The sequence below is a fragment of the Streptopelia decaocto genome (genome assembly GCF_964273445.1).
Source record: "Streptopelia decaocto genome assembly, chromosome: 2".
Taxonomy (NCBI): domain Eukaryota; kingdom Metazoa; phylum Chordata; class Aves; order Columbiformes; family Columbidae; genus Streptopelia; species Streptopelia decaocto.
In genome coordinates this window covers 131,864,087-131,888,061 of record NC_138655.1, presented here as the reverse complement: position 1 = coordinate 131,888,061, position 23,975 = coordinate 131,864,087, and the positions used below count along the sequence as shown (strand labels likewise).

The 23,975-nt window shown below is 36.4% G+C and overlaps 1 protein-coding gene across 2 annotated transcripts in view; it reads left to right on the top strand.

The window, feature by feature from the left end:
* HDAC9 (histone deacetylase 9) overlaps nt 1–23,975 on the top strand; it is a gene marked incomplete at its 3' end in the record, with an annotated part of 428,033 nt that overhangs the window by 21,165 nt on the left and 382,893 nt on the right. Inside the window, exon 1 of one of the 2 annotated variants that reach the window (XM_082043855.1) lies at nt 14,195–14,216. The exons of the other annotated variant lie outside the window; for it this stretch is intronic. Within the exon in view, the coding sequence (XP_081899981.1) occupies nt 14,201–14,216 (16 nt within the window). The 5' untranslated portion in view covers nt 14,195–14,200. Of the gene's footprint in view, nt 1–14,194; nt 14,217–23,975 lie in introns of those variants that run through there. 2 annotated transcript variants of the gene reach the window in all.

Genomic DNA, 23,975 nt, shown 5'->3' with positions numbered 1-23,975 from the left:
CAGGTGTGACTGACAGAATTTACATTCCATGTAGACCTGCATTATCTCATAAAATTTTGGCTGGCCTATTGTACAAATAGAAGAATATAATGACACAAGTTTAACATGTTCCCTTAGGTTCCTTTCGTGATGAACTGCCATATTAAGCTTTTCAAAAGAGTACTGTTATGTCACACCCCATCATACTGTGTTTTAGATTAAACACAACTCTCATCTCATGGGGGATGAAGGGTTTGAGAGCAGCCCAGCCAAGAAGGACTTGGGGTACTGGTGGATGAGAGATGGGACATGAGCCAACAATGTGTGCTTGCAGTTCAGAAGGCAAATTGTATCTTGGGCTGCATCAAAAAGAGCATGGCCAGCAGGTCGAGGGAGCTGGTTCTGCCCCTCTGCTCTGGTGAGGCCCCATCTTGAGTTCTGTGTCCAGCTCTGGAGTCCTCAGTACAGGAAAGACATGGACCTGTTGGAGAGAGTCCAAAGGATGGCCACAAAAACTATCAGAGGGATGAAACACCTCTCCTATGAGGACAGGCTGAGAGAGTTGGGGTTGTTCAGCCTGGAGAAGAGAAGGCTCCAGTGAGACCTTATTGTGGCTTCTCAGTACTGAAAAGGAACCTATAAGAAAGATTGGGACAGACTTTTTAGTAGGGCCTGTTGTGATAGAACAAGGGGTAATGGTTTTAAATTAAAAGAGGGGAGATTCATGCTAGACATGAGGAAGACATTTTTTTTACAATGAGGGTGGTAAAATGTTAGACCAGGTTGCCCAGAGAGGTGGTAGATGCCCCGTCCCTGGAAATGTTCAAGGCCAGTCTGGACATGGCTCTAAGCCTAGTTGAAAATGTACCTTCTCATTGTGGGAAAGTAGGACTGGATGAACTTTGAAGGTCCCTTTCAACCCAAACTATCCTATGATTCTGTATCATTTGTCACAATAAATTAAGGAAAAAACTAAAAAGGTCTGTGAGGTTCAGTGAATGAAACCATTTTAGTATTAATTAGGGTGGATGTATAGCTGTTATTAGTATCCAAATTAACTAATTAGTATTGCATAAGTATAATATTGGTTGTCACTCTTTCTCCCAGAGAGAAGCCTGATGCACCTTGTAGACCTCTTTCCTATATTAACATAAAATATCTTTGGGAGGAAAGAGAAAGAAGCAAAAGGAAGGTGCATAAGAGATAAGAGAGATCAGACAGTTGTACTCAACACAAGGTCTTCTCAGCCTCAAGCAGCAATGAGACATACTAGCAGCTCTCATCTTTCTTACATTAAAAATATTATATATATTTTTAAACTATCCTGTGTTATTGCATATTGGGCTTTCCAGTGAAAGAGTTGTATTATTTTGTGGGATTTTCTGATACTAGTTTGAAAATTATTGTTGCTACTCATGGATTGAAAGGCACTGAACCCTGTCAGTGCTTATCTGATAGCTGTATACTTAGCTCTTTTCCAAGCTGCCACACTAATACTTCTCTCCATTCCCTGCCATGTTATAATAATCATATTGAAGTCTCATTGCAATCTTCTGTGCTCAGTATGTGTTCAAAAGATTTATTTGCATTTCTATCCTGAATAAATTAAAATAATTTTGTTGAAAATGGCTTTAGAGGGCTTGAATTTCCATATCTTTTCAAATCCTGCATACTTATATTCTAATATACTGGAAAAGATAATTTAAAGGTAAAAGAAATGCAAATACTTTTTATACATGCATTTGGCATGTCTCTTGGATGCTTGAAGAGATAAAACTACTTATTACATTCAAAGAAGTTTACTAATGTTCCTCATCAAACCTCAAAATTCTGGATTTTTGTTCACTATCATGGTTTATTTTTATTGATAAAATATTTCTTTGCCAAAAAATGCAAGACTTGAAGGAGTTAACAGTATTGATCAGGGTTATATAACAATAGGCTGAATATGGCCATAGAAAAAGCTAGTTTTCTTGAAGGTGGAAAACGAAGTCTGTTTTGTGATGTAGAAATATGCACTTAAAATGAAGATAATAACATTTTACCTAATAAACACATAATTTGAACTCCTAGTACTTTTTTGTGTATCAGGCTATATTTCTTGTATCTGCTGAATAGTTGGTGTTTGACAAATTCTTGGGTTATTTCAATGTGGATGTAGGATTGTGAGAAAGATGCTTTCCTTAACAAGCAATAATAATTTCCTGAAGCATTTCTTTTAAATTACATACTCTTTTGAAATATATGCAAGAAATGTAAGGTACACTGGGTTTAGGGTTTTCTTTGTAAACTGCAATAGGTACAATCACAATAATGTGTGGCACGGGAATTGAACAGCACATACTGTAGACAGGTAACTGTATAAGGCTCTCATCTGAAGAATGGTTCCTTTTCATAATGGTTCGAAGTTTAAGTAAACTCAGGGAGTCTGAAGTGGTATTTTTTTATTATTATTATTTTGTTTGGTTTTGTTTGTTTGTCTGTGTTTTTTGTTTGTTTGATTTCTTTTTTTATAAGAATCCACAAGTTTTTCTGTAATTTCAGAATTTTAAAGATCCAGCAGAACTGGACAACAAATTCACTGGGAATTGGCTCAATAAAACCAGGAGAGCAGAGTCACAGACTTTTGAGTTGAATAATGATTCAAATATTCTAGTACAGGTTTTTATTTGATAGTTCAAATGCATGGAGTTAGTTAGCTCTGGAGGTGTATTGCACTATGGTGTGGGCCAAATGAATGTTTCAGGTGCCAGACGTCAGGGTTTGCGACTGGCATGTGTAAGCGTAGCCGTGTTGTTTGCCAGTTCTGGTGGGTTGGCCCTGGCTGGCTGCAGTTGCGCAGGGTTTTTTTGCCCCTTCTTAACTATGTTATCACAGAGGTTCTACCACTGTTGCTCATGGTCTCAGCCTTGGCCATTGGTGGGTCTGTCTTGGGGCTGGCTGGCATTGGTTCTGTTGGACTTGGGAGGAGCTTCTAGCAGTTTCTCTGGGTCTAAAAGGAGTCTGGACAAGTTCAAGTAATGCACGAAGGTTTATTAGTATACAGCAATTATATCTGCCTCAGAAAGTTCCTTGAGTGGAAAGGGTTTGGAATCTGGAAGAGTATTCAGGGAAGTATCGTATATGTTCTATTCTTTTCTCTGGACATCTGCTTGCAAATATTGATAAAAGCACAATACTGGTCCTATCTTATATTTCATCTACCATTCAGCTGAAGTTGTTGCATGTTATCTTTGTTGACTTCTGAATTCTTAAATTACAAGATTTTGTAGTTCATTCCAGTTTAAAAAGAAAAAAGAAAAAAAGTAACCTGAGCTCAGTTCATCCTCACTTAATGGAGAGAAAACAACAAATTATTATCAAGAAATTTGAAGACTTTCTTCTATGGGGATAACTTCGTAAGAGAGAGTGGATTTCTGGTGACTAAACCAGCATGGCTGTTTGACTTTTTGCCTTTGTTCTGCTAGTTTTAAGTAAGCAGAGTAATTTACTTACCAGCAGCACGTGGAATACAGTAGAGTATGGAAAAGTGAAAACAAAAGGTCAGTACGTTACTGATGTCCCCTCTGTGCCTCTCAGTGTACAGCCTTGATTTCCTACTTAGATCTTTTTGCATCCTGCTCAGTTGTGTAACGTGGAACAGTCCTTAGCAGGAGCTGTGTCACAAATATGGCAAACTCTGCAAAAACAGCTTGCAGAATAGTTAATATTGGTAGGGCAATAGCAACAGAAATATATTCATAAAAGAATAGTATAATTTCTGTTGGCAAATGTGGGGCTAACACCCTGAACAGGTCACATCCCCTCTTTTGGTTCTGCCTGGAGGGGTTGAAGTTGTTTTCCCCTTCTCAATTCTTTCAGTGCTCTCACCTGGAGGTTGCTCCCCTCCCAACTCATTTTTGTCCTGGCAGTTTTATTTACGATCACAAACAGCTTAGGATAATTTTTCATAGGGTAATAATTGTCAGATCTGAAGGACTGCAGCAAAAAAATAGATTAGAAAACACTGAAATTAAAAAAAAAAAAATTAAGATGCACTTAAGGGAGAGTAAGCTCACAAAGTTTTGTAGATTATTTTTTCATGTTGGGTGTCCAGAAACTACCCAAAGAACTAGGGTGCTACTCGAGTAGAGCTGTGCAATCAGCATATGAGACAATTGCTGTGTGATGAAGCAGCTTCATCTGCTACCAATTTTCAGAATTGTTGTGTCCAAACCATTTTTTTGCTGTAGCTTCAAGCAGTTCATGAAAACAGTGTGTTTACTCTCAGAACATCCCCAAACAAATGGACACTTTCTGGTTACTTAAATGTTAGATCTTCAAAACATGTTGAAGATCTATCAGGACAGAGATTTAATAGCTTCCTCAGGGAGGAGCTGCAGAGGAAGGTCACTGGCCCAAAGTCACTAAGTTTAGCAAGGCCTTTTTAGACTTAACATTGTGAAATCAGGATCCAATAAATTACTTGGGTAAAAATTAGTGTAAGTTATAGAAAAAATATATATATTTAAATTAGAAACTATTTACATGCCTGTATGATAAGTTTCTGGTTCTGTAGACTTGAGCAGTTTTGGGTAGAATATGTACAAAAGATGTGATTAAACAAATGAGATTTTTTTGCATGAGGATGTATTACTTTATATGATTAAAACCCACATAATGTGTTCTGAAATAGCTATGTAAGACAGAAAAGAAAGAATATAGTTGGTAAGAAATGTATGCGGACTTAGAATAAAAACCAAATGTGTTGTAGCAAGTAGCATTGTCATGCTAAATTCCTATTTTTCCATGTTTGTACAAATTTGACTCTGTGATGATCAAAATGGAGAAGAGGACTGTAAAATTGTTTTTTGAATCCTATAGGAAGGAACCTGCTACTGCCTTTTGAAGAATACTAAAATACCTTATTTCAATGTGAAGTGTGTGGGTTACCTTTATTTTAAAAAGTACATAGTAAAACCAACATATTTCTGTCGTTGCAGTAAATTACTTCTAAGGATAAAATAAGACCTTTTGTTGCTGAAATGTATGTCTTGTGTGGTCATGCTTGTTACTGGGAGGTGAAATGGCATTAGTGTACTAATGATGACAGCTGATGCAAACATGTTCTGGAAGTGGTAGTGTGCAGTATGACTATTAAATTCAAAGATTGTGTAATGTCTGAATAGCATTTAGTGAGGCAATGATAATTTATCTAAAACATTTGAACTTTAAGTTGCTGTAGCTGAATGTGTCAAATCAAAGATTTAGAAAGATGCTTATCAGATTTGTGAAGAGTTTTGTTAAATCTTGTGGATGCTGAACATTCTCTTTCATCAGTCCTTTAATGAAAGAATCTTACAAGTTGGACTGCTACTATTTTGCACCCAGAAACACTGAAAATAGCGGATAAAGTTATCAAAGTTAGTAAGAGATAGGATATGATACTGTTCCTGTCCCAAGTGCTTCTTCCAGAGGGGAAACATGCAAGAACTCATCGTTTTACCTCTCCTCCATCCTTACCAGTCAACTGGGGAATGATAAACAACTGGTTTTGTTGCCCTCACTCAAACTTGGGTTTGGTGGAGGGAAGTACAGGAGTGTGCTTCATTAGGTAGTCTTTTTTTTTTTTTTTTTTTCTGTCATTAAAGTAACATGGAAACTCGCCAAAGAGCCGCTAAGTTTATCTGAAGTAACACTTGCAGCTTTGTGGAAGTATGCGGCTGAGTAATAGTACAAAAATAGCAAGTTATTTTGAGGAAGAGCATATGTTCTGTAACAATGAGAAATTGGTATACAGATAAAAGAAATTACAGATCTAAATATAAATTTCAGATGAGAAAGATCTGTGGCTTAGTGCCTCAAAGTCTTCTGTAGACATAGCCATTAGAAGTTGTTTAATGCTCATTCTTCTAACAAAGTTATTTAAAGAAGCAGCATCATTGGTAAATTGCTGCACTGCCTTAAAGGTGCACATTTTGCAGTCTGTAACAGTACAGATAATAGGCACTTTTTGTGTTTGAGTGTGCACTGATATACAGGGTACCATACAGTGATAATTGCAGGCTATTTTTTTTTTTTCTTACAAGAAGGGTACATTGCAGAGCCATACTATTGCTTACTATTTAAAGACACTAACAGCCAAATGCAGGTATCTCCTGTTAGAATTAAAAATGAAGACAACATTGGAACAGATTCTCAGGTTGCTAGAGAAAGCACTTGGGTATACGTGCTTAGACACTGGAAAACTATTCCAGTAGAATCACCTGTGCAATATTGTTCAAATTTTTCCATGCCTCAGCAGATAAGAACAAATTTTGCTTTAAAAAAAAAGGGGGGGGAGGGGGGCAGAATATATGAAGTCCTGCTTTGAGGATTAAAACTTTCCTGTATAGAAATCTCTCTATTTCATGCAAGAGATTATTTTCTTTCTAAAGAAAGTGAAGTGAAACTTGACACCAAGTTGTTAAAAATCTCTGCCTTTTAATGTCTCTCCTTTTTTTTTTTTCTTTCCTTTTTTTAAGCTTCTCCTTAAAGAATTAGAGATTGGCACAAGTAAAAGTCATACTGATGAGTAGAACAAGAGATTGGAAGATTAAGTTGCAGTTGGATGTGGAATAACTAAAACCTAAGGCATTACCACATAAAATCCATATAGAGCTGCGCTGTTTGTCAAGCTCTACATACTCAGTGTAAAGCTGACTCAGCTTTGAAAGCTTCAGGAGTAATTATGTAAAATAAAATCTTAATTGTTAAAATTTCACTATTCAGGAGGTACCAGTTTGAAAATACTAGACCCTAGGACAGTCTTCGCAGAACAAAAATCAGTTCTCATTTGATTTGTAAATAAATATTTTTCTTTTCTGAATCACTTGCACTTCAAAAATCTACATGCCACTTGCTGTCATTTGCTGTCTGTAAGAAAGAAGTGATCATGCAGGACTTCTCTTTCAGAAGAAGAAATATTGGCAAAGGAGAGACATACAGAGTTCAGGGGGGGAAAGCAGGGAGAGGTTAAAGAATTCAGCTGGCAGTAGACATATAATAATCATTCAATATGTGTATTTTTAACCTAGTTCTCTTTCTCTCCCTCTCTCATGATTGTTGAATAACCAGCCTGATCCCCTTAGTACCTGTGTTATAAACTTACCTGTGTTGCTACTCTTGGGGAGAAACAAGGAAAAAAGGAAGGTTACAAAATGAAGATAGAAAATTATTGAGAAATTAGGAGAAAAAGAATCCTTATGGGGTTTTCCTCCTCTGTTTTTTTCTGATATTTTCTCTGTAATGCTGAAAGTATGAGACTAAGTAAATATAGTAACTTTACCACTCCCACGTACAATTCACTGGAAAAGGGGGGGGTCACTTTCCTCTGAGCCAGCAGTCATCTTCGCATCTGAAGTAGTGCCATAAAAGGGATGTATAGGAGGTAAGATAGTCTTTCTACTGTTCAGACTTTAATGCACAAGTGTGTATTTGGTGTTTGGAATTGTCTTCTAGTGATAAAAAAGAATCATCCTTGTGAATTTAATGATATTTATGTGTATCTGGGATCTGTTCCATGGGTACTTACTGCTACATTCTGTAGTTCCTGGCTGGGCCACGTAACCAGTTTTATTTTCTGTGAAATAAGTATGCAGAGGAATAACTGATACATGTCCAGATCTCATCCTAATATAGATTTCAGATGCAGCCTGGAAACTTAAATGATAGGTAAATTATTGGTAAAAAGACATGAAAATACAAAAACATTGCTAGCCTCTATAGCTATGAAATCTGGGGAGTTTCAGAGTAATCCTATTGAGGTCTTCTGGTCAAAATCAACAGGTGGAATATGCTCTCTGGCTGTTTTGATACAGGATTTGTAGAGAAGGTAGAAGATACTTTTCTGTGATAAGGAGGAGCAAAGTGCTTTATATGGTGTTCCCTCTGTAGATACAATCCTACTGCTCTATTTTACTTGTTTATTCTTGTGATTTAAAAAAAGGAGCTCCATCCAAAATGCTCCTCATTTGGAGCCTTGTGCATCCATGCCATATGTTAGAAAACATGATGAAGAGTAGTTGCAGAATTCATGCAGCAACACTTGTCCTTTATCTCCTTCCCCACCCACTCTGAAAAACAGAATTGGAGTCTGTTATCCTCTGCACCATTTTTTCCTCCTGCAAGTGTACATTTTCCAGCTATACCAGGTCAGTGTTCTCCAAACTGACCAGGGATTTTATACTTCTTTTTTTATTTTTCTGACTCACACTTTGAGGGTCTATGTTTAGGTTCTTTAAAACACTGGACTGGTATATCTGGAACACATAAGCTAAAAATTGAAACCTTGAAAGCAACAAAAGGTGAATAAAAAAATCACTGTGAGTGTTTTGAACTACTGTTTCAGGCACCGAATCTGTAACACATTTAATGCCATTTTTCATATTTTCAGTATGTCATCTGGAAATTAAAGGAAATTTTTAAGAGGTTTTGGAAGCCAACTTTACTATTTTTGGACTTGTTGGAAATGCGTAGTCTTCAATAAGAAATTATGCCCAATTTGACTTGTATACACTAGTATTTTGGATTATTTCCATAGCCGCTGTATACTCTGAAATGTGCAGAGTGAGAGAGCTGAAGATCTCATCCTGTCTGATCTAATCTTGTTTAGATTTTTTTCACTCTTAGCATCCTGTGACAGTCATTTTTAGCAGCGGGGTCATAAACAACCTTTAATGCTTGTTTTGTCATCTTTCACGCTGAGGGTAAAGGAAGCATCTAGAATGCATTGTGAAGTACAAAGTGTGTGTAAGCATGGAGAACAGAGAGCTGTTACACAAAATGTTACACGAGGTGGTATTGTTTCACACACACATGCCTGTGGACAGATGTGAAAATCACGATTTTAATTGTGTAAGCATTTTGCAAATGAACTATCACACCATGTTAGATGGAAAACAATTATGCTTTTGTTGTTAGTGGTTTGGTCTTGTGCTTCAGGTGCTGATCATTTGGGGTTTTGACAGGTATATGTAAGAAAATTTCCCAAACAGGTATGGTTTAAGACAAGTAGTAAATTTCATCTAAGAGTTTTAATTCAGATGTGCAATCCTTTGCAACAGATTCACAGCTATTGCTTTGGTCATCTGTTTTTTTAAGTCAAACTGAAGAGTGGCCCAGATCACATAATGAAAAGTAATGGGATATTGGATGATAGAAGAAAACATCTAGGAAAACAACCTAAAATAGCTTTGGAAGCTTCAGCCTGCTCAGTCTTTTCACACAGTGAGAATCTATGGTATAAGAACATCTACAAAATACATTTTATTTTCTGGCTGTGGAACATGGGTAGCATACGAACATAGACACTGGTTTGTGACTATTGCTTATGGAGGAGGCAGAGCTGAACCTTCTTGGAGTGACTCCATCTAGGAACAGCTTGAGGGACCTGTACCAACAGCCATGCAGACTCCAGTTACATTTGTCTTCTAGACTCTGAAAATACTCTGTCTTTATAAAGTAAATTTGCTTGTTGTGTAACTTGACACAGAATCAAGAAAGGTTCTCATATAATTTAGTGACTGTTTAGTCTTGGAGTCTTTGCATGTTAGAGAAGCCTCAAGGTGGTTGGAACAGGAACAGCTGAGGTTGATTCTGCTGCAAGAAGAATAATTCCCAAGCTTTCCTCAAATGGAGCTCTCGGCCTTGGGAAGGGCCACTGCAGGCAGCGCTGCCGGGACTCTGGGAACAGCAATACTGGAAGAGTTTTGCTATTTAAAAAAAAAACTTTCAGGAAACCCAGGTCCTGTGACTAGCTGAGGGCTGTGCTGTAGCACATGCTATACACGCATCGGGATGTGCAGTCCTGGCATTGTAAAATTTATTAGGAGCTTTTTCAGTCCATTGAACAGACCAAAACTTTTAGTAATGAAAACTCAATTCTAAAGGTGGCATTTCTGTTTTATCCATATGAGCACCTTTTTTTAGATTCTGCCTTTTTTCTTCTCTCCCCGCCCTTTGGGCAAAGATATTATAAAGAAACAGCTTAGGGAAATGAAACAAGCTGTCCAAATTTGTAAATGTTGCACTTCCTCAAGGAATTTCAGTAATGCATAACAATTGGCCTAAATGGGGATTGGAACAGTTTAAGCATTTTTATTTGTTTTTATTTTAAGGAGAGCTGTAATGATTTCTCGAGAGAGCAAGGTTGATTTTTAGAAATTGGCTAGATACTTGCATAGTTAACAGTTACACTAGCAGAAAAATAGATATTTAATATATAAAACAAAAGTTTTCCTACTTCAGCGTGTTTTTTCCTTCTAAGTGAAACACGTAGCTATTTTTTTTCTGCAGTGGTGGTGTTAAATTATTAGAAACATCTGAGCAAACACAGCAGCATTTGCACATGTAGAAGTAGAATGAGTAGAGTAGTAGACACTATAGTTAACTACACTGAAATGTGTGGGGTGCCCTGATGTCTGGCATGGTGTTTGTCATGTGGCATCCTTATTATGTGTATCATGACTTATGAAGAAAGCTCTATGCTCCTACACTATCTCCAGCACAGTAACTTACATCTGCTATCAGTTTTTCAAGTTTACTGTTTCTTGATAAGCCACGGTGCAAATGATTGCGGAGATTTCAGCAGGTATTAAAAGGATTTTTAAATTGTTTCTTCTAGAGCAGAAGATAGTATCCCCTTTATATGATGCAATCCCTAGCACTGGAAATTTGGCTCTGTTCTTGTTATTTAAGTAAATGCCTTATCTAATGCTGTCTCATAATCTGTAGAAAAGGCACAAGCAGATACAGAGGAGAGTCACATGCAGGACATACTAATACGATCTCCAGCCTTGTTTTTCTGAGGGCTTCCAGAGATGTTCAGGAAAAATGTGTAAAGCTCTTCATGGAAGTTGGAATAGTTTGTTTATTGGATTTAGAGAATCTGAGAGCTGCTTTTTGGGGGGCTGTTCTAGTGTAGGTGTTTTCTTTTGGGATATAGTTGACATGCATAAAGCATTGCTTCCCTTTTCTGTTTATAGAAATGTTTCAGTGGACTCTGATTTGTTTAAAAAAATTGTATCCTGAAAGTGTGCTGGTAGTGATGATTTTAATGTAGATAAGCTTTTAGGTGGACTTCTGTGATGATTCCTCAGTTTTTTTTCCACCTAACAATCGGGTGGGTTAACGTCTGGTTCTAAAAGCTACAGAATATTATACTGACTGGTGAATAGGCTAAAGTACTGTAAGAATTAATCTTCCACATCCTTGTTTGATGAGGCTGTATCACTGTGGTTCTGCTGAAGTCAGTAGTGGAGTACACATCTGCTCCAGCGAAGGGTCCTACCCTTGATTAGACTGAATTCTGTTCCAGGTTTTATTATAGACAACTTTCTGTGATGCAGTACAGCTGAAATTTCTGGATCATCCGCAGCTGGAAATCCAGGGAATACTGCAAAGATGTCTAGGTGATCTTCTGAAGTAGAAAACTTATCACTTCTTTCACTTGACTCTTTTCTTTTTCCTTTTTCTTTTTTCTTTTATTTTTTTTTTTTTTAATTATATATAGTGTTTGTCGTAGCACTGCACTATTATTTAGTCAGTAATAGAAAATCCAAGCGCATAGAATTCTTGGGTCTGTGTTATCACATCTAGCACTCTCTTACCTTCACTTTTTTTAAACTATATTTTAAATGTCTGCTTGTCCAACTGTCAGCTTGCACAATTTATTGTCTTGCTTTTTAAGCCTTTGGCTTAAAGCATGAGGCACTGTTCTTTTTGGAATATTTGTCTTGAAGACAAGTGTCTGCCCTGTAAGCTTGACAAATACTTGGAAATCAGCAAGGCAAAGCATCCTGGATAGAGGATACAAAAGGGAAACTATATAATTCTCTGTTGGAATAACATAAATAATGTGCCATTAATTTCACAAATAATAAGCAAAATATGATGTTGCACATAGCAAGGAGTTAAAAATAAGAGTATAATTTTAAATGATAATGTCTAAATGATGATTATCTCCCACATTACGAATTACTTGCTTTCAGAAACTCTGCTAATTCGTATATTTTAAAGAACCGGGTAGAGAGAAAATCTGTAATATGTAGAGAAAGAGAGGAAAATTCTCCTCTTCAGTGAACATTCAAAAATGATAAATACCTTAGGGGATAAAGGAGAAAATTATTTGCATGGATAATAATAACTTCACAGAGCGTGTATGGCACATAGATACTGGAGTACATGCTGAAAAAATGAGAATGACTTTGAATGAGCCAGTTTAGGAATTACTTCTGAAAGAAAAAAATTAAAAGCCTTAAAAGAACACAGTTTCTTGGCATGTGCAGCGTGGCTAAAGACACACCCACCTGCCCACCCCCAATTTCCCTGAATATGTGTAGAGGAAAGCTGTCAAAACTGCTCAAATCTCTCAGGCTCAGATCTCTTTATACTGTCCCAGCCATTACAAGGAAGGGAAAAGCTCTCAATAAGCTAAAGGACAGGTTTAGTGTTAAGAAGCAGTGGTTACAGACCAGCTAGGAGTATGTATCTGTTGGAAATCGTATAGATATTTTAACCATCAAGGAAATGGAACTATGGGATAGTATTTTAATAGGGAGATGGGGGAATGCACAGCAGTTGTAGTGTGATGAGTTTGTGAACATGAAATGTTTGCTTGCTATACCAGGAAATTGCTTCAAAATCAAGGTAGCATTGCTTAGTCCACACGTCTGCTCCTACTGAGTAGTCTTTTTTCATAACCTCCCCAAGTTATGTTTTCACCAGGTTCTGGAGAGGCTCTTTCTCTCCAGATCCTGTCTTCTTTTCCTCCCAGGAGAAGGGAAATGATTCCACAGAGGCTGTTCAGTGAGTAAATACTCAAGAAATTAACGGTACTGTTGTATGGTCTTCTGCACTGGCAAGCTGCAGCAAATGGGCTTTGGCTATTAAAATTGTCCTGCCGTGAAAGAGGATGGTGATGAACACTTGATAGACTCTTGCTGGGTACATTGAAAACTCTTATGCAAACTTGCTTCTCCAAGCAGGAGAGCAGCTGGAGGCTGCTGGACACAGAGAGTGCAGTTCTGTGTGGCTTCACTCAAGGTTTCTTGATGTGAGGGATTTCTTTTCTTTTGATAGCTAGAGAAGTTGAACATTGATCTAGTTTATGATTTATCTAAAGTAACTCAAAACACCAAAACCTCTGGACTTCTTAAGCACTAAATCTTTGAGGTACTTTACAAAGGCCAAAGGAAAGCATTGAGTAAACCCTGAGACCACAAATGTAAAGATAAACTTGGACTCTTTCTGTGGCTTAACCAACCTGTCTTAATCTGTTTTATATTATTTTAATGCACAAAACCAAAGGGAGATGTCTAATTTATTTTTCTTGTTTTTTTTCTACCCCTCTCTCCCCCCAATACTGTTGCTAAAAGTGGAATTCCTTTGTTTTAAAGGATCTTACTAAATCAGGACACTGAGATTGGGTTAATTCTTTCAGAGTTCCTTTTACACATGATGTTAAACATTGTATATTAGAAAAAATCATAGGGCAGCAGTGAAGTTGTAATTTGACATAAAGAAGTATACAGTGCATGTATGAAAAGGCATTTACAAATGTGGCTTTAAGTAAAAAATTAAACATGCTAATTAAAAAAAAAAAAAGTCACTTTTAATTCTTTTCTGTCTCTCATTACCCTTGGTCACTTTGACCTGTATGAGTGACTATTAAATACTAAAATTTTGTCAGACAGCATCTCCTATTCATGTAAAGATGCATAAATGCCTGCATAAAATTTCCTGTCTGTTGACTCCAAAGTCAGCTAGATCAAGTCTGTTAGGTAACTTGACTAATTACCTATCTAGCTAATTTATTCTTCCATCCTCACTAATGTGGAATGGTTTGCATTTTATTAGCTTCAGTTCAAAGTGTCAATGAGAAAAACAACTCCTAGGTACATTTTTTTTTTCCTTCCTCTCTCATTGTTTCTGTAGTTATTGAACACCAGGTTTTAAACACTGTAATAATCCTGCAAAGCTCGTGTGGTGCTTTTATTGTTATTTTTTTTCTTTTTAAAACAAACAAAAGGAAGAGTTGGAATGGTAAGCTGGATAATGAACCTACAGTGTTAGGTACTGCTGTGAGAAGTGGGAGGGAATAATAGAACCAGCTAGTTGACTAACCACTTCCCTTCATTGTTGCTTTTAAATCAGAGGAGCCTTACTAGCTTTCTAAACCACCATGAGTTACATAAATGAGACCATGTACGCTCTAACTGGTAAGTTTCTTTCATTTAAGATCTAAAAAGAAAATTGAATTGGAAGTGATTGTCTGTTATTAGAATTTAAATAAGATGTATTGCTTTGTTTTATTTTTTCAGAATCATAAAATAATATGATCCTATGTGTTGTTCCTAGTAAACAAATCCAGATCCATTCCTGCCTTAGCAACACAGTTCATGCAGGGTCAGAAGGTATATTTCCCTGACAAATTACAAGCTAACTACCAAAATAATAATAATAACAGTTGAAAAAACAATGCAAACCCATAAGGTCTAAGAGGTTTAATTGATGGATTTTGAATTAGTTGAAATATGAACTTCCATTTCCCTTACAAGTAATGTATTTTATGCTGTGCTGTCCTTCACGGGCTGAAGCCATCTCTGTTGTTTGCTGTTACCACTTGCTGGTTGGCAAATTATTTCATGGTTTCTATAGTTTAAAATCCTAAATAATAGGCTAAATAAACGAGCAAATACTTTTCAGTAATTTCACTTTTAAATACACTAGGCAAGCTGAAGTAAAGTTGTCTTACAGTGGAGACATATAATTAAGGCTAAAATAAGATGATTTTACACTTGCTGTGCTCAAAAACTGTCAATCAACCATAAAGTCTGTGTGAAGTTCAAGACTGATATCTCAGCAGCAGTAGAATTGAGGGCTCTAGCCTGTTTTTACTGGTCTGAATTGGAGTTAGACTGGATTCTTAGTATGTAGCCAAAAATTTTAATAGGGATCTCAGCTGTTCCAGCTGTTTCTTTATTTCTTATTGATAATGTGTCTGTGATGTGGCTAAATATACACAAAAACTAGGGAAAGGCACACCAGTTCAGAATCAGTTTTATAGCAGTGTTCATTTAGTGGATTGCACTAATTTCTCTTGTCAGTATATATCTTTACTTAATGCATTAGCTGCTTTTTAATGATACTTTTCCTAGCCAAAAAAAACAACCAAACTAAAAAATCCCAAAAACCAAACACAAAAGAAACAAACAATAAACCTTAGTAATGGATGTTTTTCCTAGTGAAGTCATCATTAAAAAGTTGGTGATACCTTTTAGGTTCTTCTTTTAAGACATGATGTTAGCACCTTAATTCATTCTGCTTTATTGCAAGCAGTCTATTTGCATTGATACTTTTTTTGCAATAGGTATTTGCAAAGTTACTTCTATGTTTTCTTCTTATATTTGGGTATTTACTTTTGAAAGACAAAAACATTAAGCCAAATGTTTCAGGAGTTTCATGACATTGGTAAAAATGTTTTTAAATTTTGTTTTTATTTATATTCTCATACTGAAAAAATAGTACAAGTAATTATTTTGAATCTTGCACAAGAAGACATGGTGGACCATGGAAGGTTCAGCTAGAAGAGACCTTGTGTTTGTCAGCCAGTCTTGCCCTAAAATATGGGTGTGCTGTAATGAAAAACTTTTACATAGCTTATCTTTAATACCAATGTTCTTGGAGAGCCATCAAGGAAAACATCCAGTACGTCCTGTAAGGAAAAAAATACTAAAATCTAACAGTAGTAAATGAGGTACTAGCTGTAATATAGTAATAGCTGCAGAATTTGTTGCTTTTTGAGGCCATCCTCTGGGCAACATGCAGGTAATTAGCAAGTAACTTGTTCTTACTGAAGTGACAAAATAAGGCTGTTTTTCAAACACCTTAACCCTTAATATTTCCCTCTGCTTCTTTACACGGAAGTTTATTACTAGCATTCTTGTACCTAGTTCTCCAGCTACAGGAGATCCTCTTGGAATTCTTCAAATATTTCCCTCATTCATGTCCGTAACAAATTTCACCTCTTCAGTCTTCACCGCATTGCAGTGTCTGATGCTGGATCCTCAGAAAATCTACACTTGTTCTTGAAAGTTGTGGTGGGCCTGTGACAAGTTACACAAGTGAGGGATTTCGTCAGTGCTACTTTATTTTGCAACTGGACTGGAATTATGCAAATATATGACCATCCCAGCTTTCACTAAAGCAAACAAACCAATGAAACAAGAACATCCTCCTCTTTCTCCCCCTCCATCCAGACCCCAGAGCTGCCCAGCTCCAGCGGCCTGGTCTCAGAGGTGGCTGGGAGAAAGTCCAGAGTGTTCTCAGTGCCTTGGAAAGGCAATCCCACAGCGGGGAGCACCAGCTAAATTCTCTTTCCTCTCCCATTGGGAACCTAAGATGTTTCACACCCTGTTAGACCTGGCAGAAATCATTCTATGAATTCAAAGGTTATTGTGATGAGGGCTTAACGGATAAGTTTCATTTCCTTAGGAAACCAGGCTAAAAATAAGTTTTAGCTCTTCTGTGTGCACAGGAAATTTTTTAAAATGTTAGTACCAAATTTGCTTCAAAATGGGTCACAAAAACTGATTGTTTCAAAATTATGACATTTTAGCCAAATAGTGTGGGGGACCTATTATTTAATTTTTAAGATATTGGGTTGTCAGTTATTTTTCCTCTTCTTTCTAGCACTCAGATATACTTAGTGGTGTTCATGAGGATACCTTTTTAGTCTCAGAAATAGCCATAATGGCTTAGAAGTCTTAAAATTTAATTATCTTTGTCACCAATCCCTACCCTCTAGGACCCCAAGGCTGTCCAGTGTTTCAGACCAGTGTTCCCAATCCCATATTTAATCTCAAAGCTATTGTTATATCATCCATTCCAAAATTTGTGATGTTAATAGTCATAGCAAGTGTAGACTTACTTTTCATATTAACTGTTCAATTGACTGTCACTGAAATTAATGAACTTCATTGGATTCTGAATATTAGAGGGGAGTGAATTCTTTCAGGCTGAGAAACCTACTTTTTTGAGATGTCTTGAAGTGCAGCTTGCTGCTAGACAGTTTTCCTCCTCTAGTTCATTTTTTAATTTTGTAGTTAGTTCTAAGAGAACGGGTGCGTAAACAAATGTAAAACAATCCCAGGATGACTTTTTCTGTGCTGTTTCTGGGCTATATGGCATATGGAAAAGGTTGTTGTACACCCCAACCCTTCTCAAATTATATATTTCCAGTTTAAAACAGTACCATTTCAGTATCCATAACATAGGCACATTACATTATATTACAAAAAGGCAGTTCAGGTTTTAAAAATCAAAGACTAGGAAATATGTAGCATTCAAAGTAGCCTTCAATTGCTGGTTTTTGTTTGTGGTTTTTTTTGTTGTTGTTGTTGGTTGTTTTTTTTTAAAATGCATTAAATGCTGTGAGTGGGAAGGGATGTAGGGTACTTTAATCAAATGTTTCTAAAATCTGATCACATAATACTTCTGTAGATGGAAGGAGGACAGGAAGAGGAATGGTGAGGGAGGGTCTTTAATACTGCACTATCTATATAGTTGTTTCTGGAGGCACATGGAAGAAATGAAGCTCTTTAGGATTTCACAGTTTATAGGAGAAGATACTTGGGAGCTCAACTGGAATATCTCTGTGGCAAATGCACATTCCTTTTCTTCAACTCTATGTAATCTCCCTCCCCATCACAGGTATCTTGAAGGCCCAGCCTTTGTTTGTCATCTTCTGTAGTTACTGTGGTGAGCAAATGACATGGGGGCCGTGATTAGAATTTTATATAATTTCCATGGTGCACTTACAGGAAATGTAACTTCAGTTATGTTTTCAATAAGGGTGAGGTTTGATATCTCACAGCACTTCTTTTAATATGAACCCCAAATTAGTCCCATTTGGAGGGTTTGTAGTTTGTAGGAGGTAGTAACATTTTAAAGCGTCTCTGAATATTCTAAGTTGCTTCCTCTCTATCTCAGATAATGTCAGCAAGAGTTGATAGAGAATTTCGAATAATACAGTTCATTGAGTAGTATGTCTGATTTTGTTGATTTGTTGTTTTTACTCAGATGAAGATGAAATGGAATAGAGTTAGTTTGAATAGTAGACAAGAATTGTGTAGGAACAAAGTTAAAATTGTCAAATAATGACTTGAGAATATTTTAAGAGAGGGTGAAAAATATTTGTCCTATTTGCGTTTCCGCCCAGAATGGTACCTTTTGGGTCATAAGTCTTAGTAGGTAATTTTATTCTCAACCATAATTTTTTCATCAAATATTCTTACGTGAGGCATGATCATTGCACATCTGTATTTGAAAGCAGAGGGAGCAAGAGAGTATGCAACTCTGTGAGAAAGCTTAAAAAGCCTTGTATTTACAGCTGGATTTGATGTACTAGTGCAGTGAGAGAGCAGATGCTGACAATTATCACTATGACTGCTCTTTAGTGCTGTTACATTTTTCAAATTATGCTCAGCTCACTAATTTGATACTCTTAACCAAGGCTGTTACTAGAGCTCTCTAATTTCATTATTTATAATTACTTTTGGCTTTGTAAATGAAAACAATGCTGCTGATGATTCTGTAATTTATAATCCTGGTAACTGTAGATTTTCATTAACTTATTATTTGTCAAATCTTTATTGTGCAAAAGATTGTTATTGCTGCTGTTTTTTTAAGAAATGGTTGTGTGACTTCTGAGGTTTCTTTTTCTTTCACATGGGATCTATTTGCAAATTCTATGCATTTTGTACAAATAAGACACAAAGACTGCAGGACTTAATACATTTTTCTCATACAGCAGAAAATACTCACTGAATACATCATTTGGAAGTAAACAGTACAATTTATTGAATAACTTTAAACAGCATTATTCATTTCATGTTTGGTATTGTGATTCCAATTCCTTTTATATGTCTTCATAGGGAGAGAAGTGAAGAAAAAAGGTCCATAAGCAAACTACTTTAGGCAGATTAACATGGTATTTAAGAATAAACAAAACTCTGAATTTTAAGTTGTGAGGTCATAAGTCTGTTTTGGAGATAGCAACTATTTTTTACTCTCATACAGATTTCTGTTCGCAGATATTCTAGCAAGATTACTAGCCTAGTCTAACAGGATGATTTGAAAGGATGAACTTTTATATCAAAATGTATAGCGAAGTGGGAGTGAAGTTTTGAAGTTATGCCAGGAGAATCTTTGACTGTCAGATGAAGATTTTTTTTTCTTCCTTTTTTTTTTCCTATTGTAGTGTTTTCCCAGACTGTGTGAAGAAGATTTTAGACTGTGTGAACCATATTTATAATTTTATGTACTCACTCTGAATTGCTGCATTTAGAAATGTTACATACAGTTGAATGCTATTTAATAAGAAACTGGCAAAAATTCTAAGGAATATAATCTTTTTTCTCACACATGTATTCCTCTGAAAAGACCATGCAGTGGTTCCTTAATGAATATTTATGGTTTATAATCAAAACCTTCTCTCTGTAATGTTGTGCATGTCTACTTACTGTGTTGATTGAATTAGGAGAGCTACTTTATTTTCCATGAATGCATGACAAAAGTTGGAGTATGTCTGCTGAACACTGTTCTACTTAAATTAATTATCTGCTAATTAACTGAGGTTATTTTTCATGCTTGAACACATATTTGTAGACCAGAACAAATGTGTAGAAGCCTACATGATATTTTAGAAAACAATGTTTGGTGCCTTGAATTAACCCACAATAAATTGAGGGGGGAAATATGGAATCATTCCAGAATTTGACTTGGGCTTAAAAATGACCTTTCAGTGTTACTACTGTGTGAGTTGTAGACATATAGCCAATAGTCACATATAGCCTACAGGTTATGTATGTGAAGAAAATAACCCAAACCTACACTTGGACAGTATTGTTGTGTTGTGTACGTAGGTAGGATCCTCTCATTTTTGAAGAACCCTCTTCCTTCAAGTATTCTTCACTGTGATAATCTGTTTCTTCTGCAAGACAGCTTCCTGGAGTCTGGTTTTATGTGGTTATGTGAGGATTTCGGTTATATACTGTCTTATTTGCAAGGCATTACGTTAACAAGGATGCAGGCTGTTTGCATGCAAGTATAGTTGTTTTTTTGTTTGTTTGTTTGTTTGTTTTTTTTTTTACATTTTCCACAACCATAAGGCACAATAGCTTATTTAACAAGCTATTTTCTTGTCCAGAATTTTTCTTTATTCCCATATAAACCAAAAAAACCCTCTCTGAGATTACAGACAAAACCCTCCATCTTGTCGATCGAAAAAAAACCCCTCTAAATCCACAAATAATTAAAAAATACTTTGCGTTTATGTGGAGCTCTTGTTGAAGCACAGCTTACAGCAGTTTGGATGTAGTGCATTACTAAGATGCTTCTTTGGGCAGCAAAGCTGCAGCTTCCTCTTGTGCCTTTCTAAATCCCACCTGGTTTAGGAAGCTACTTTGGCTTTATTTTCAAGACCATGATACTCTATTGTACTCCCCAACAAGTTACCCACTTCTTTCCATCCCACTTTAATCAAAATTAGTAATATTTCACATATTTTATTTGTTTTCAGATTTGATTTGGCTGCTTCCAGTCACCATTCCCTGATGAGTTCTACTTTAGCAAAATTCATAATACTGATTCTGAATTTATAGGTGTAACATCAGTAAGTCAATATGTCCTTTTTAGACAGAGGCGAGTTTACGGTTTCCATGCTGCAAACATCTGGGACATGATTCTGTCTGCATCCTGAGGTTACAGAACGCTGTGTTGATACAATGCCCAAGCTAATTGTGCGTATTTCTTAGCAACAGGGGTTCAGCACTGTCCTAATTGCAGTTAAACAGCTTTCAGTCAGCCCAGGGGGCAGGCAGAGCTTTATTGCATGTGCCTTTGGAGAGGTTAATGGTATTTCCATTTAAAGGGCTTTAAAGCCATAGCAACTTCTCCCTTCTGTTCCCATCCACAAACTTGTATGCACCTTGATTCTGGATTTTGAAAGAAGGCATGAAGATAGTAATGGATGATCTTCAATTAGGCTTTAGAACAATGGCTAGAAAACATGCTCTACTGAAGAGATTTTTAGTTTCTGAATTTGCAAAGTTATGTGCAGTACAGGACAGTGTGAAACTGTTGTTTCCCTGGAACCTGAAGTCAGAGTTGTCTCTTCTGAAGTTTGGCAATAAGACTATTTCTCCTTCAGTTTTGCTAGTACCTTCACTGGTTTTCCCCATGATGCCTCATTCTCAGTCAAAGCTATTTAAAGATATAAAATGTATAATATAAATAAAAGCAGGAAAAAAACCCTTATCTTGCTTTATTAATTTTCTTCTAAAGAAATAACATATTCCTCAAGTCTAAATATGCCTGACCGTTTGGAACTGGGGATGTTTTGATTTCAGAAAAAAAAAAATTAAACAAGACAACCTCTGTGAAGTCAAACAACTATATATGCAAATAAAGTCATTTGTCTAATTAAAATTCAGTTGGTTATTAAAGACCGAATTAAAATGACAGTGAAAGAACAGCCTCAGGTGTATGACTGTGCATTTTAAACTGCTACATTTAATGTTTATGCAGAACGTTTTTTATATTTTAGAAAGTGATTAGCACCTTGGCTCTACTGCTTTCAGATTTATTTTTTTTTAGCAGTGCATCAAATTTCAAGATTTTGTTTCAATATTTGACCTACTTCTAAAAAAATGTTCTGATTAGTGCCATGTTATAGACTCCATCAGTTTTGGAAGTGCCTTTGGGTAATGTATTGTAGAGAAAAGTAATCTCATCTAGGAGCTTAAATGGACCATATCACATGTGAAGATAAGATTGTTGTTTTTTTTTTTCTTCTATTCCCTATGCCTAATTTAGTTGTCAGATGCAGCCACATTCAGGTGTCATGCTTTACTGATAGCTCAATTCAGTTTGCATACAAATTCTCTTCTTCCTTGTCTGATTAAAGAGACTCCCTCCCCCAGAAGTCAGGTGGCACAAACGGTGCCTCACAAGTTGTTTGTTCCAAAATTAAGCTTTTGGTTGTTACTCATTTTCTGAGTTCTGTAAAGCACTTAGTAGTTAGCAGGGCCTAAACACCTGCGTCCCCAAAAGGCAAAGGTGACTGGTCACTATGGGTTGTGCTGCTGGGTAGGTAAGAGCTGCAGGCAGGCAGAACACAAATGAGCAGCAGTGTTCCATCCAGAGCGTGGTAGCCTTCCATCCTTTTGTTTGGAAAGGAATCCACGCTTCTGGTTCTTTCTTCACCTGCTTTCCCATGAAGCAGAGCATTTGTTAATGAGCTAATAGGTGTTCATTTTGGAACTGTTGCGAGAGTTCCAAGACAGTGCTTCCCTGAAGGTAAATTTCAGCTGTAAAAGTTGGTGTTATTCCATTTCTTGCCTTGAATTTCAGGGCTGACAAGAGGAATAATTAATGTCTTTAAAAAAAAAAAAAAAAAAAAAAAAAGAAAATCTTCTGCAGCTTCAGCTGGGACTGACATTGGTGGCTGAGACCTCTTAATTACTACCAGAATTTGCCTGAGATGAGGACTGATAAATCCCACTTGGTGGGTAGATCATGTAAAGAGTCATAAGATATATGTATAATAAATTACTGATGGTGCCTTTTGTAGTTAAAAGTAACCTTCATGGCTTTGTGGAGTTAAAGGCTTATGAAGCTACAAAAGTACAAACTAATTTTTAATGGTTTGGGATTCTGCTCTGAATTCAGGTGCTGGACTGGCTTATAGCAATGTGATGTAACTGTAGTAAATGATGAACATGTTTAATACCAAAGCTAGACAGAAGGGTTGGCAGAATTGAATAAGGCAAAGTTAATGAAGTAAAATAAAATGCTGTCCTCATAGAACACTACTATCACTTCAGTCTCTGGTCTCTTTAGAGTAATGGTTCACTATTTTCCCTGAATCACGAGTAACAATTTCGGATGACTATAGAGTTCTGGGCAGCCCGGTGCTTTGATCTCTGCGTTAAACTGGTGTATAACTTCACTGTTTCCCCAGGGCATACACAGGTCTTGGGTTTCTGTCCTGCTGACTGAGGTCTCTTTCTTTTCTTTCTAGCATCAGCTTAAGTATATTTTCTTACTTATTCAGTGCGGTGCCTACAGACTTTTTGCATAAATATTTTAATAATAATACATTTTTAATGAGGCATTAATTCTAATTTGTAACAGTTAAAAAATAAACGTATTTTCCAGTATTGCATACAAGAGATTTTTTTATCACTGAGTCAAAAAATTCAAAGTTGATGTATTTTTACTTTTGATATAGCTATATATTTGTGTGTGGTGGAGAAATAGTTTTAAAGGTTTCTAGATCATGCTCCCTATATGATGTTTCTAAGAGTGCCATCTTTCAGGTTTTTGAAGATGGTTCATAGCAATCATACATAGATATATTTTGCATTTTTTCCTCCGTTACCTCTTGCACTACTGTGAATGGAGTCAGATGGCAAGTGTTTAGGATGCATATTATCAGTTCTTATGAGAGCTGTCTTACTGATGCTGAATGACTAGAAACCTGCAGAGAAGGGTGTTTTTTTTGTTTTGTTTTTTTTTGTATGCCCTCTTTCTCCTTCATGCCTCTCAATGTATTAATGTAGATAAGGAATGCTATACTAGATTACAGTAATTCATACATCTAAGATGTGACATCTGTGTTTGAACACGTCTGCACTGCATTTTATCTGCTCTGATATCCAAGAACAGTATTACGAATTTGGTCATTCACACCATAGAACCGTTCTGTGCTTGGTGATGACAATGAACGGAACGTTCTTTCCTAAATAGCGCCATTCTGTCATTTCATTGTGTCTTAGTCATTTTTACCATACTTAAAAATACCACTTCAGGCATAAATACTTTTGTTTTCTTTTCCCAATCTAGTTGCCTTTAATGGGAATTCATGTTGTAAACTACTGTCATTTGTTCATAAACTTGACAGTGAGCAACAAAAA